This window comes from Capronia coronata, assembly GCF_000585585.1.
Source record: "Capronia coronata CBS 617.96 chromosome Unknown acBCG-supercont1.3, whole genome shotgun sequence".
NCBI lineage: Eukaryota > Fungi > Ascomycota > Eurotiomycetes > Chaetothyriales > Herpotrichiellaceae > Capronia > Capronia coronata.
In genome coordinates, this window is record NW_006912895.1 from 3,067,867 (window position 1) to 3,081,830 (window position 13,964).

Sequence of the window (13,964 nt, forward strand, 5' to 3'; positions counted from 1 at the left end):
CTGCCATTCCAATTCATCGTTCCATCATTCATCATCGACATGGAGTAATTCCCAGGATATAGAACGTAAATTGATCCTCAGTCCTCTCAGATCAAGACCTCCATTAAGGCAACCGTGTACGCCCAAAACCCATTAGTCTGTAGACAAGACGCATCCCATTCCCTCCCAGGCATCCACAATATATACCAAAGTAGAAACGGTTTCATGCCCATGGATTGTCATCGGCCTCATAAGCAAACGCCGTCGGCGCTTTGGCCGAGACTATGGTGCGCACCTTCGACGACTCATTGACGCCGAAATTGGGTCCGTCAGGGATTCTCCCAGTCACCACAACTGCTGCTCCTTCTTCCGCACCAGGGTCGAAGGGCAACCGTGCCTCAGCTGTTGGGAATTTGATGTCGAACTGATCATCCAGAGCCGGATTGACCCCGAGGTTGGTGAAGACCAGCGGCCCCTCGAGTCGCGTGCCACCCAGACGTGCTCCTTGATGGGTGATAAGGTGGGCAAGCAAGACACCGTGTCCTTGATAAATACCCGAATCATCTCCGACTATCGAGCACACGAGACATCGGAACGACGGGTCGACTTGCTCTTGTTGCTGCATATGCGACTTCGCCAGGAAGAGCCAGCGGTACTGGAGCCCGGATGCATTCATAAAGATCTTATCGTTCACTCGATACCCCTTCTTGTCATGTACAGCGGGTCCCGAAAAGTGGCATTTACTGCTCGCACATTTGTAGACCCGCTGGGTACCATAGAACCCGACCGGAACCAACCAGAGTCCCTTTTTCAACGACCCCTCCCGGAGCTCATATGCATTTTTGCAGAAGCCGCCATACTTGGTGATGGGCGCAATGGTGGTGGCTGTGGACATGCTTGACATACTGGAAAGAACTGTGTTCTGCCGCGAGGCCGCCGTGATGGATGAAAAGCCACTATCCGACCGACCGCTGGGTCCAGGCACCCCGAACGCGGCGTTGTCATATGCAGCAGTGGAATTTCGACTTTCCGCACTCGACCAGGTGGCACTGGAGCTGGTGGAGGCACCGGTGTTTCGTCGGGGACTCTGCGAGATCATGTCCTGCTGGGATGATCGGGGAGACGGATCAAGTCTGCTAGCCTGAGGGACCGTCTCCATCGGCGTAGGCGTTGTAGATGGTCGACTGCTCTCTTTCCGACCGAAGACTTCCCTGACCGTTCCCCATTTGTTGCCCTTTGCGACTGGTGGTGTCGGGGGTGTCTGTTGTAGCTTTGCGCTGGGATGAGTCACCATTTGAGCCGACAAGGTGGAAGTTGTGGAAGGCGGTAGGACATTCTGTGGTTGCGACTGCGGCTGCGGCTGCGGTTGCGGTGATGGTGGTGGTAGTTGTGCCTGATGCTGCTGTTGCTGGTTCGGAGGGAGATTCATCTTCCTCTCTATATCCTGGTCATATTTGCGCTGAAGCAACGCATTCAATGCAAGGAGGGCGTCGACCCGTCCCTTATCGGCTTTATCGATGCATGTGTCGAAGTCGATAACATCATCGTCGTATCGAGCCTCGGCGAGGCCAGCCAACAACGCATTTTGGGTAACAATCGTGATTTTGTACAGGGCGAGCTGCGCGGTTGCTGGGATCTGTTAGCCCTGACACCGGACTGGCAGCCCAGACTGCTCTCCAGGTGTGTACGTACTATCACCTTCCTCGAAACTCGAGCCGAACCGTTCAGTACCGTTTGCGACCACCTGTTCTATCTCTCTTTTGCCCTTTTCCATCGATTCTTCGAGGAGGTCTGAAGGTGGAAGGGCATCGTGGGCCTGACGACGAGCCTTGATTTGCCTGACAATGCGGCTGCCGGCATCGTAGGCCTGGATCAGCCCGGCGACGCAACTGACAATGGCAAGAGCCTCGCCGACTCCGGACATGATGTCCTAGTGGTGACGAGCGGCTGGGAGCGGCGGGCGAGTCTATCGGTGACAAATGCGGTTACAATGGAAAGGTGCGTCTGTGTTTGCGCGTGCCAGGGGAAACGAGGTGGAGGTGAAGAAAGCAGGACGAACGAAGGCATTCTGTATCACCACATACAAGGCTGCGCCTCATTGCGGTGACTCGACCCGTCTCGAAGGGGTCCTTACCTGCTTGGTGCTTTTAGCGGGCAGCCACACGGCTTGGTACAGCGGATGGTCTGCATAGGCACCCAGGATGGTGGTGGTGCCGTGGATGGATTGGATGTTTAAGCAAGCATTTGCTGTGAGCTTGGTGGTGGCAGGATGCAGGATAACCCCTGCAAACAAGACTGTATTCATTGTGTCTTGTCGCATTTCATGCATTATACATTTCACCTTGTAGATCGTAGAGTCCGTCATGAAGTGTATTGGGGGAAAGAGAGTCGGAATGTTGCGATAGACAAACGAGGTGTGTGTGACAACCACAAATCCCCACCATAGTGAAGTACGTAGAGTTTAGTCAAGCGTCTGTGGGTTAGGGGTACCTAAACTACATATATAGACCTAGGAGGCTTAGGAGAGCCTAGGGAGTCAGGTTAGGGGCCTAAGGAGCCTAATCCCTAGGACTCCAAGCCCCGAAGCCCCGAAGCCCTACCTAAGCTCCCTAGGCCTTAGGAGCCCTACTAGTAGCCTAGCGCTGCCTACCTTACTCTATAGTCCTGCTATCTTCCGCTGCCGTTATCTTCCCCGCAAAACCACATTGTCCAACAAACCCTCGAGCCAAAGCAAATAAAATTCCTCCTCATCCAAAGCCAAACCGTGGTATCATCTCTACCTACCCACTTCAACTGATCCAAATCCTCAACCATTTGACACTCAAAGTCAAGATGTTCGAGGTCCCCAATGCGAAAAGGTAGGCCCGTCCAGACCATCTACAGTCCTCTGTTCAAAAGGTCAAACAGTTACTGACCTTGTACAAAAAGGATCAAACGATCCGACCTCTTCCATACAGACAACAGCCCGACGGGCTCTGAAGCAGACTCCAGATCCAGATCTGCTTCGCCCGCGGATATCGACACAGATCATGATGACGGAGATGCTACTATAACCGTACCCGACTACGGCTTCGAATACGACTTCATTTCTCCCACCGTTGCAGCTATTCCACCGAAATCCGAAGCTGTACCAACGACATCAAAGAAGACCGAAGTTCACGACAATCAAACCCACGAAGACGATCAAGAACAAGAACAAGAATTCCAATTCCGTCTGTTCACTTCCGCAACTGTAACTGCCCAAACCCAGAAACCATCTCAATCTTCGCAACAGCAGTCCTCAAATGTCGCGAGACCGACCATCAGACTTTCACGGACTCCTTCTCCAGCACCACTATCCGGCCAAGACGGTCTTCTGTCCTTGGATAAAGCGCATTTCGTCCGCCCCCACCGCCCAGAGACATATTATTTCACTGCAGCTCTACCGGCAGACACAGCGCAGGCCTTGAAATCCCAGTACGCCGAAGTCGCGGTCTCCACTTCCCACGTGCTGTCTCGGTCCAAATCCACGATCTGGCCCGGCAGCGTTCTACCATGGCGAGTCATTCATGTGGAATTGGTAGCCCCGAACCGACGTGGTCAGGGGACGGTCACTAAGTCGACGGCAGGAAAGGTTTCGGGTCCGGGTCTGGCTTCGAGGTCGACTTCGAGGCCAAAACCGTCCAAGAAACGTCGAATCGTTCTTCGGCAACGACTAGCCAAGCGCGCCGAAATGGCTGCGCAGGCTGTTGCAGCGGAGCTGACTGAGAAGGAAAAGCGGACGCGGCGCAATCGGGAGAAGAAGGTCAAGCGGAAGGAGAGGGAGAAGATGAAGAAGCAGAAACTACTGCAGCAGGAGGAGGGAACGGGTGCTCAACGTGGAGATGGAGATGGAGATGGAGGAGATGATGGTCTCCACGGAGAAACGGATCAAGGCGAAGACAGAGGTAGCGAGGCTGGTGATGTTCAGACTGGTGCGGGTCGACCTACAATAGTAGCAGACGATACTGTGGCCCCAAAAGCAGAAAAGACGGATCCTCACCAGCTTCACACGGCCTCGACATCTGCACGAGCACCGACGGCCACGGCCATCACCAGTTCGAAAGCAGATCATGACACAGAGCAGGTCCTGTCGAGACCTGCCCCAACGGCTATGCGTACTACATCAGCATCAGCACCGACTCGACGAGCTCCAATAGAAAGAGGCACAGCGCCGACGTCGGTGCATTGAATTCATGTGGACGAGGCTGGGAGTGCATGTCTACAACTACGTGTCTGCACATTCCAGATCTTGGAAGATAGGTAATATGATCTCGCTGTCACGCTCAACATGATCGACTTAAGAAATTCATGTCATTGGAGTTGTCCTCCACACTATACGCCACTTCCCCGTGCTCCTGTAGCCTTGGGCAGTCTTCTCATGCCATGTAAAGTATAAGTTGTACGCCCTCCCATCCCGCCATCCCAGATCAACCTGACCATACACCTGCTAGCTATGCAGTCTCAATGAAAGAAACATCCCCCCTGCCACCCACCCTCCGCATCGCCTACAGTTTTTTAATTTGCACCCATCTATAGCAAAATCACTGACCATTCGCGATGGCCCCGGCAAGCCTCTTCCTCATGAAATCAAAGAAGGCAAACTGACTCGGGCTCGGACCGTACTCGTAGACGAAGCGACTGGCCAGGTAACTGCCGAAGATGGCCTTGAGGTAGTTCTCCGGCACACGCTGCAAGATCTTGTCGAGGCCGACTTTGCTCTGGAGTGTCTTGGGCAGAGCTTCCTTGAACACAGCCACGCGCAAGGGCTTGTTGTCCCACAAATCGTTGTAGTTCTGCAGTTCCTCGTCCAGCTTGGTGATGGCCAGAGAGAGCTGGTCGGAGAGCGTGGAGCGGGGGCTGCCGGTTCTGGCGTGTTCGCGCCAAATGGCTTCAAACTCCAGCCGGGCGTTACGCCGGATGATCTCTTGCACTTCCTTGACGTAAGCGTCGTAGAAGTCGGGAATCGTGCCATCGGTGCCCACGCACATGTTCTCGATGAACCCCTGGTCGTCGAAGGACAAGCTGGCGAGAACTTCGAGCGAGGAGGAGGTCACGCCGCCCTTGTTCGCCGAGGCGTCTTTGTATATTATACAACCTGCCTTTTCGAGGCGAAGCTTGGCGTCCTGCGTGATGAAGAGGTTGGCGCCCTCAACAATGTACGGAATCGTACACTTGCCGTTGACGATCAATTTGCTGGTGGTTGACAGGTCGATGGACTCGGGACGACCACCGCAGGGGACGAAGAGGTCGTACTGCGTGCCGTCGCGGAGGTGGAACGTATTTCGGAACGTCATGCCGTTGTTCACTTTCTCGCCTGTCGGCAACGTAATGTTGGACTCCTCGACCAGCACCCGATAACCTTGCGGCGACAATTTCGAGATGTCGTACTCTTGGATCATCAGCCGCTGCTTGGCCAAACGGACGAGTTCGTCGCGATCCAAACCAGCCGGATCAACCAGAACACCAGACCCATCGACGATGGCAATGTATTTCTCATTACCCAGCAGGATTTCGTTGGACCCTAAGTCTCCATCAGGACCTCCGGTCTGCAGCTTCCGGATCTTGCTTGGATCTAGGTTTAGTTCGCGGTAGATACCAAGCACATACTCGCGGACCGACAGTGTGGTCATTCCGTATCGGTCATGCGGGATGCCGCCGAGTTTAGGGCTCTTGCCCGTGAAGAACGACTTCCACCATGGTGCGCCACGGTTGCGTGCGTGTTCTGTCGCCCAGTCGACGAGATCAGCGGTGTTCTCGTCCGGGCCCATGAACAAAATCTCTTCTTGTCCGTAAAGGTCGACGATCGGGTCCTTGATTCCAGGGCTTGTAGGAGGCAAGAGAAGATCCATAATGCTGTCAATGTACTTTTCAAAGGCCACACGGCCTTTGTCTTGATGGTTGAAATCGAGCAGAATCACACCTTTGGACCCACCCTCCGGGATATCCTTGTTCTTTCTCTGTTGAGTGTTCGCAAGGTTGTAGTTCTCGTCGAATTGCGTTCGGGCATTGATTGCGTATAGTTCTTTGTTACGGGACTTGACAATTCGAATGCCACCCCGAGCAATATCGCGGAAGCGCAGATGGAAACCTCGGAATTCCGAACCGATGACCATGAACATGCCGTACAATGGCTGGGGGTATTCATGGGCGGGCAGGAAGTCCGTACTGGGCTTGAGTCTGAAGCTGAGGGCAACTTTGGTTGGGGTGTAAAAATTGGTCTTCAAAACTGCGCGATTGAAGGTCAAGAAGTATTGCATGACCATTTCGTCGTGCTGATTTGTCACAGTCTGAGATATCATTTCAGACAATGTTTTGTCGTCCAGCACCTGCTCTACATTCAGTCTGAGGTAACTGAGGGTTGGGATGAAATCATCCTGCTCGCCTCGGGTCTGAACGTAGTGGGTATTTGCAAATGAGAGATAGAGCGAACGGATCAGATTCGGGTATTTGTTGATGATCTCGAGGATGTAATCGGCGGTGAAGGTCTCCTCCCGCAGGCGCTTCTTGATTTTCGATAGCAGCTCTGCGTTCGTCGTGCTGTCTCCTTTGAGCGCTGCCACCAAAGACGCGTATTCCGATCCGAGACGGTTGAGGAACTGTTGCACGAAGCTATGCACGCAGTGAGCGTAGATACTCTCCTGCAAGCTCAGATTGCCGCTCGCAAATTGGCCTTGCAACTTGTTCTGAGGGATGCAGAACAGTAATGAGACCTCCTTGATGATTTGATGAATGGCTGCCTCAATCGGAGGATATCTGGACCGGGCGATGTCGTTGGTGGCAGGCTTCAGGTAAAGTGAGATGACTGTGATGCCGTTGGAGAACTGCTCCACATACTTCCGCGAACTTGTCACTCCGTAATAGTGGTACAGATCAGACAGGGCACTGAACACGCCCAGGGCGGAGCCTTGCCGATATGCAATGACCAAACGCTTCTCCCGTGTGCCTTCCATATCAAACATCTCTATGACGGGCCCGGTTCTCTGGACAGCGTAGGTGATGATCTCCTGGTAGATTTCTTTGGTCTTCTGTGTGGCCTTCTGCAGAAATCGCTTCTCGCCAATGACCTCGAGATCGGTCTCATCGGGTCTGGGGTTGGTGTTCTTGAACTGACACTGGTATATGAAATAGCATCGCAAGGACTCGTCGGGGTTTTCTGGTAGTGCGTTCGTCGATCGGAAGGATTCGACTCGGAAACTTCTGCTGGGCGTGGATCCGTCGATGTATTTCTCATCTATTCTCTGCTCGTATCGCGGCCCATCAATGTTGCTGACTCCGGGCTTGCTGGTGTCGATATAGACCGCATGGTCAGCCGCCTCTTTGGCGAGCCTGATCTCCAACTTCTTGTCATCTCGGGCATACGCAGCCACTTTTGCCGCGTATAGCGAGAGGATATTGCTGGCCACTGCCTCGACGGTCTCGGTGGAGAAGTACATGTCGTCAATGCCCAAGGCATTGTAGAACCACTCGGTCTCAGAAGGAATGAATTCCGTGGGGAGAAAGCCTTTCTCTTCGATGAGGTCCATAACTGCAGCCCGTCAGTAAATGCCACATGCACCCGGGAGGATCCCGGTCTTCTCACCTTCTTCCATTTGGGCTTTCTTGCCCTCGAACTTGGGGGCCACATATCCGGAACTGTGGTCTGACAGGATTCGATGCAGCGACTGACTTGAGCTGGAGGCACCAGGCACTCCTAGCAATGTTGGCTGAGGCGAAGGCTGTCTTCCGGGCGTTCTGATGGCCTGGTCGACGAGCTTGTGCCTGGCCGGATTCATTGGCTGTACACCGTTCATATTTGAGGTGTCCATGTTGTGGGAAGTGCAGACAGTACTGCCCGCAACCGAAGTAAAGGAGGGAACAAAGCGAACAGATAAATAGTTTCGAAAGGACACCTCGATGGCGGTCGAGATTTCCGCACAGACACCAAATGGTCCAGGTAAGCGCTGATCAGCTGTACCAAGAAGACCAGGCTAGATCTATCTGTGTTTCGAACAGAGCCTGAGGACGGTGATGTGGCGGCGTAAGGGGATCACCTCGCTCAGTTCGAATCCAATCTATTCGCTGGGAAGAGATGAATCTCGTCGGAGTGTTCTCGCTATTGGATTACAAGGCGACGATAATGACAATCTCACTGCAGCAGAAACGAGTGCTTCGAGTGCGGCTGGCAAATGATTTCTCCTGGTAGAAGTCGATCCATGGAATTCCCTACGTGTCCGCAGCAACCCCTTCGACCGCCTTCTTTATATTGAAACATCCTGCGCAAAGTTTTCCACATGTTGCATCACACAGATGCAGGAGCGAGACATTTTTCCGGCACGTCCTTTTCATAGGTGACAACATCCCCCGCAATTGGATGGCGATGCCACTCGTGGCAAAGTCTCCTTTGTGTCTTCAGGCACCGTGTTCAACTAGATCGATACTAGTAGCCCCAGGCACGGGCGCAGATCCTATCAGGGCCGGCATTCGAGAACTTGAATACAAGTGAAAACCTCCCTAGCCTTATTTCAGCAGCCTAGCCCCTCGCCGCCGCCTCGCGCGGTTATAATCGGGGCGGATAAAGACATGCTCATCATTGTGGGCCAGTCAAAAGGCGTCATCAGGAAGAATGAACAGGGAAGAAATTCGATTCAAGAGACTGGGAGGCTTCCTGCCACGATGCACAGTTGACACAGTGACCTCCGGAGGTCCTCTCTGTAATTCTCCTTCTTCGGGGGTTGGTCTCCGTCAGGCATTTCGTTCTATGAGATACGTTAGATTCATAGGTTTGGAGATGAGTGGATTAGCTGTTGACGTAAGGCGCCCTCCACGACCCAGTTGTGCCAGAACTACACCGACTGCAGTAAGGCGGGCGGAAATACGAAAGACGATGTTGACTGACCGACAGGCGCTAACAATACAGGGTAAATAATGATCCCAGAGACCTCCGAGTCTGAGAGTCTGAGAGTCTGAATGCGTTGTCTTCGCCAACAACACGAGGGGGGGTAAAATACCCCGTAGGCTATCATCATCCTTCCTATCCGGGATATACGTATCACAGTACTGCGAGCACACCATAAATCGAGACCTCATCTGCAACGCTTAACTCCAATAGAACCAAATCGAGGAAGCCCAGCCAGACATTCAGATCCGGGGCGGATGTTCCACCGCTTCCTCCTCCGCGTGACTGGCAAGACTGTTGGTTTCGCTGTGCCGCCTGTTCGTCTCCGTGTCCACGTCGCCATCTTTGTCCGGATCATAAGATGCGCTCGCTGCGCTGTACTCAGTCTGAGTGACTGGAACATCACCTTTGCAGATCCGATCCTCGTCAATGGACTCGCCATGGCCTTCTTCGTCTTCTGCCAGTAAACCGTGCTGTTCTTCGTCTGCTTCGTGGTCGCGGTCCTGCTCGTCGTCGTCTTCTGAGGCTTTCTCTTTGATGAATGTGTCGATGATATAGTACTGCACAGCGTTCATGAGCAACGGAAAGATCAGCATGACAAAGGCTATCTGAACAGCCTCGTTGCCTTCTGTCCAGCGAAGCGCCCAATCACCCACACGCTCCAGCCACGGACAGAGTTGGAAGATGATGAACACACAGGTCTTCATACCCAGAAGACCCAGAAAGTAGACCAAGCATTGCTTGAGCCACCAGGTAGCCTTGGGTGGTCTGCCGTAATGCCCGGACATGATGGATTCGGGAGGATTGGCTAGGCAAGTGTAGCTTGCACCGATGGTGAGCAGTTTCAAGATGATGATAAGGATGGGAATGCCGATGGTCGTGTCGATGCCCAAGTTCAGCAGGTAGAAAGAACACGGGTTTGGCTGATATCCCTCCGTCGCCACAGCTCCAATTGTCGTGGCCGCCGCCTTTGCCAGGCTCTGTTCTATTTGACCAGAGGATAACAGCGACATGACGAGATTGGCCAGGTGCAGTAACATCGATCCCACCACCTGCTTCGACACGTCGAAGGACCATACCTTCAGAGGCCGCTGCGGTCTCTCCCTCCACCTCTTGTATACCAAGGAGGATAATGCTAGGACTCCCAGCGCCCCTTGAACCAATATCGCAAAAGGGCCAAGCAACTTGCATTCGCCGCTACTCTCATCGTCAGACATGGTCGCCGAGGTGACTGCCAAGGCTGTGGGAGAGGCAAACGCAGCGGACGCCGTTTGGATGGCCGTTGCCGGTGCTGTGGCTATGTTGAAGAGTATAGAGGTGGTCATGAGCGCCATGGCGGAGGAGGATGAGGATGCCTGGGAGGGTGAAACAATAGCATCATGGAGAGAGGCGGTGGAAGGTAGGTAGTCTGGAGCGTGCATGTGCAGGCAGGTTACAGTGACGCTGCTGTTGTTGTTGCTGTTATTCTCAGACAGAAGCAGCAATGCGACAATCAGCCTGCTGAGAATGCGGGTGTGATGGGGAGCATGATAAGGTACAGTTTGGTTACCTGCAGTGATATGTCACTGCATGAGGCAAACCAGGCGTCAATTGCCAGCGTGATGCCAGCGTTGACCCCGTGGCCCAGGAGCGCGGCATTCGATGATGAGGGAGAGGGGGGAGAAGACATTCGGAGCCATTGGGCCGTGCCAATCAGAGCATGTGCCAGACAGAGCTCAATACTGCAACGTAGTATACTGCGGAGGATTTCAACACGTACCGCCGATGGATATTGATGGCTTGGTGGCACTCCGCCGTGTTAAGAGTTGTTTGTCTGACAACTTGATGGTTGGGATAACAGAGGCAAAACACCGCTCTACACTGATAAAACTGTCCTGCCTTGATTCTAGCCCAACTATAAACAGATATACCAAGTAGACGAGATCCTACAGTGGTATATAATGTAGCCAGATGGTGGTTCTAATTATGTAGGAAAAGACCAGATCCTGTCCAAGGCGCCTTTCAAAGCAACCAACTCACAAAAGGGTATCACGGGGCGAGCCATCAAACAGACAGCAACAAGCAACTTCCACACACAACGACAGACTGTCTTTCATACGTTCATCAAAATTCGTTCTCTCCGATCTTATTGGAGAGATGGAGACGTCCGATCTTGTCACCACTCGAGAGCCAATTCTTGATGACACACGGGGCGGATTCCGGACCGGCACAGATTTTCTTCCGTCCAAGGTTCTTGAACTTGGGGCCGATTGGGCCATTGACATAGTGGTACTGACCTGCAAAGCGATATTGTCGGCGATCCCTCAGCTTGTAAAACTTGTCGCCCCAGTGGCCGGCGAAATCGAACCACTCGGTCGGCGCACTGGGGGTGATGTTAGAGGCACGGAGACGATCCGCCTTGAAATCATACGTGTACGCATGAGAGTTCAAAGCGGGATCCCAGAGTGGACCACGATCGGTTTGATCATGAAGGATGCCCCAAGGCAAGATGTACGGATGGGTGCCGGGGGTAGCATACATGGCGTGGGTCCCGTATGCCGAATAGACAATAGGTCGCTTCCCGAGCTTCTCCACGGCGTCGTAACTGTAGGCCGAACCAAAGTTGTGTTCACTGAAGAAGACGGCCTTTGGTTTCCCGTGATGGAAGCGGACGGCGGTGTGTTCCCAATCGCCGACATGGTTTCCAAACCGGACATTGAGCACCACATTACCCAGGTTGAAGCTATAGAAGAAGAACCAGAAAGCGTCCACGATGCCGTGGCCCTTGTTGACCGTGATCAAGACAGCAGGGGCATCGCTTCGGCCGCCTCGCCGATGGTGCGGCGGAGTATCTTGGACCATTGAGCGTCGCAATTCCGGATGCACCCGATGGACAGCTTTGGCCTTGGCCTTTCGGCCATACCGTGAAAGCTGAAAATCTTCCCGAGTCTCAAACCCTTCAATGTCTGGCGCAAACCAGTCTTTCAGGTCAGCCATCGCATCCTTGAGTGTCTGGAGATACGTCCGCCCGGGCGTGTGGACCCAGTCTTCGTTATCATGGGTCGTATCATCATCAGCATCGGAGGTCATGGAAGGGATATTCTTCTCGCCCTCCAACCAGTCAGGCCTCTCTTCGACATCGTCATCGCTGGTAAGGAACACCCATTCCCCATTGTCCCAGTCGTTCAATTTGTCCAGATTTTGTAGGGTGACACGTTCTTGGATGGATTGAAGTGGTGTGTAGTTTAGGGTCGGGGTGATGTGGTACAGGTGTTCGGCGATATCGCACGGCCAGAACTGTTCCCCAGAATAGAGATGAACCAGTGGTGCATACTCCAAGACGTAATCGGGGACTTCTCTCAAGACACGTTCATCGTCCGTCCAGTCTTCTGGCCTGTCCTTGCCCTCAGTCCACGCCCGCTGCCAGTCCCAGTCTAGAGCTTTGTCTACGGGCTGATTTTCGCTCTTTACCAGGGGCCGTTGGCCGAACCTGTCCAATTCGGAGATCAAGTGTATATGTGCACCACCACAGACACCTATCCAGCGGCAGGCTTTCCGGTCCAGCCAAGATTTCGATGTGGCCATCCAGCTTGCCTCTTCCCTATCCTCATCCTGCCAGATGAAGGCGTCTGGTTTTGCTGCTCTGAAGACACTGTTCAGACACATATAAGAGATGATCGTAGACAGCACACCTATGGTGGCTTTCGTTTTGGTGACCCCCATGTGCTCTCCCTCCAGGGACGTGGAGGTTACCGGTTCATAAGGAGTGATATCTTGCTCGTACCCTGCGGTGCTCGAGTCAACGAGAACCACAACAGGGCTGGGTTCGGAGTGAGCGGTCACAAATGGCGCTTGGAGTGTAGCGAGAGAAAGGCAGTCCGTCGGACCAGTCAAAGTCGTGGAGGAGGAGTACGAGGATGAGGTCGGTAATAGGACAAATGATTCCGCCGAAAGGATATATAACGATTGAGTAAGCGTCCGTAAGGCGCCATGACGAAAGTGTAAGGACACTGTAAGAGCGAGAGGCCGAATAGATTAGCCCAATGAATCACGAAAGCAATAAGGGACAGAGAAAGGAGATGCATCTGATTTGGTGGCGGCCATCATGCACCTGTCGGATGTCGCGGCGACGGCGGAAGCGCGGCTCAGAAGGGCTGCAAAGCTCCTCCATTGTGCAAATTGTCTCATATGGCGGGGAGAGCAGCGAGGCATATTATGGCATGGAGGATAAGTCTCCGCCCTGAAGAGCTGGCGTCCGCTGTTGCCTCTGCACCGCGCACTGTCTGATGGGATGGATGACAATGCAGGCTTTCCGCCAGCATCCGTTCCAAATGCGGAGGGTTTTGGCTAGACGTACTGATGGATTAGGTATGACTATTGGTCGAGCGGGCCGACCTGCGACCAATCTCGGGTGCTTAGTCTTCCCCAGGTATCACTCTTATCTTGATGAAGCGGTATAGGAGGCCAATAACGATAGTACCACCGGGGCAGGTCGTGGAAATGAGAGCGGAAGTTGGGTTGGTAACCTGAAGAGCGATTCCTCGACCAGACCTCGGTGGTAAGTAACGAGTAGTACTTAAGGTAATCAACGATGATAAGTGTCGTCTCCTGCGGCTGACCCTTGGAAATAGATAGTGATGACGGTGAAGATGAAGGGAAAGGTGGGGGTCCTGAACTTGAAGGAGGAATCCCGAGCGCTAGGCTGGACCGTGCCTGTTATTTGCAGTTGACAAACCTGAATCTGAAAGTTGACATGCCGGTCACAGAGTGGCCTCGACTCGACTCTTGACGGTTGACTTTCCAACCCTGCATCCAATCCGCTATCCGCCTGCGCCAACGCTCCCTCACATATCGTGTATTGCCGCCAACCTGACCTCTGTCACTTGAAGAGTGTTTCACCATCGACATCCGCACAAGGGCACGCATGAGAGCACATTGTGTTGTGTTGACTGGCCTGCGCATCCTCAAGTCGAAGCTCCATGCTAAGAGAGCACTGGCCTTTTCATTGAAGGCCTTTTGGAAACCTTTGAAGATTTGAAAGATACCACATGGTCACGTGACCTCGATATTTCAGTGTCTTCTCGCCGTGTGATATATAACTCTTATGTTG

The 13,964-nt window shown here is 53.3% G+C and overlaps 5 protein-coding genes across 5 annotated transcripts; 1 reads left to right on the forward strand and 4 right to left on the reverse strand.

Moving 5' to 3' along the window:
• Nucleotides 1-202: 202 nt before the first annotated feature.
• Nucleotides 203-1,903, reverse strand: A1O1_04410 (uncharacterized protein; the record flags this gene model as incomplete). The annotated part of the gene is made up of 2 exons (XM_007725304.1): nt 203-1,608; nt 1,672-1,903. 2 exons carry the CDS (start codon nt 1,901-1,903, stop codon nt 203-205), a joined length of 1,638 nt encoding a protein of 545 aa, XP_007723494.1.
• A 908-nt stretch (nt 1,904-2,811) lies between these two features.
• Nucleotides 2,812-4,189, forward strand: A1O1_04411 (uncharacterized protein; the record flags this gene model as incomplete). Its single annotated transcript, XM_007725305.1, has 2 exons — nt 2,812-2,837; nt 2,908-4,189. The coding sequence occupies 2 exons, from the start codon at nt 2,812-2,814 to the stop codon at nt 4,187-4,189; spliced, it is 1,308 nt and encodes a 435-aa protein (XP_007723495.1).
• A 352-nt stretch (nt 4,190-4,541) lies between these two features.
• Nucleotides 4,542-7,805, reverse strand: A1O1_04412 (NAD-specific glutamate dehydrogenase; the record flags this gene model as incomplete). The annotated part of the gene is made up of 2 exons (XM_007725306.1): nt 4,542-7,525; nt 7,580-7,805. 2 exons carry the CDS (start codon nt 7,803-7,805, stop codon nt 4,542-4,544), a joined length of 3,210 nt encoding a protein of 1,069 aa, XP_007723496.1.
• A 1,312-nt stretch (nt 7,806-9,117) lies between these two features.
• A1O1_04413 (uncharacterized protein) lies at nt 9,118-10,209 on the reverse strand (the record flags this gene model as incomplete). Its single annotated transcript, XM_007725307.1, has 1 exon — nt 9,118-10,209. One exon carries the CDS (start codon nt 10,207-10,209, stop codon nt 9,118-9,120), a length of 1,092 nt encoding a protein of 363 aa, XP_007723497.1.
• A 769-nt stretch (nt 10,210-10,978) lies between these two features.
• A1O1_04414 (uncharacterized protein) lies at nt 10,979-12,577 on the reverse strand (the record flags this gene model as incomplete). The annotated part of the gene is made up of 1 exon (XM_007725308.1): nt 10,979-12,577. One exon carries the CDS (start codon nt 12,575-12,577, stop codon nt 10,979-10,981), a length of 1,599 nt encoding a protein of 532 aa, XP_007723498.1.
• Between the last annotated feature and the right edge of the window lie 1,387 nt (nt 12,578-13,964).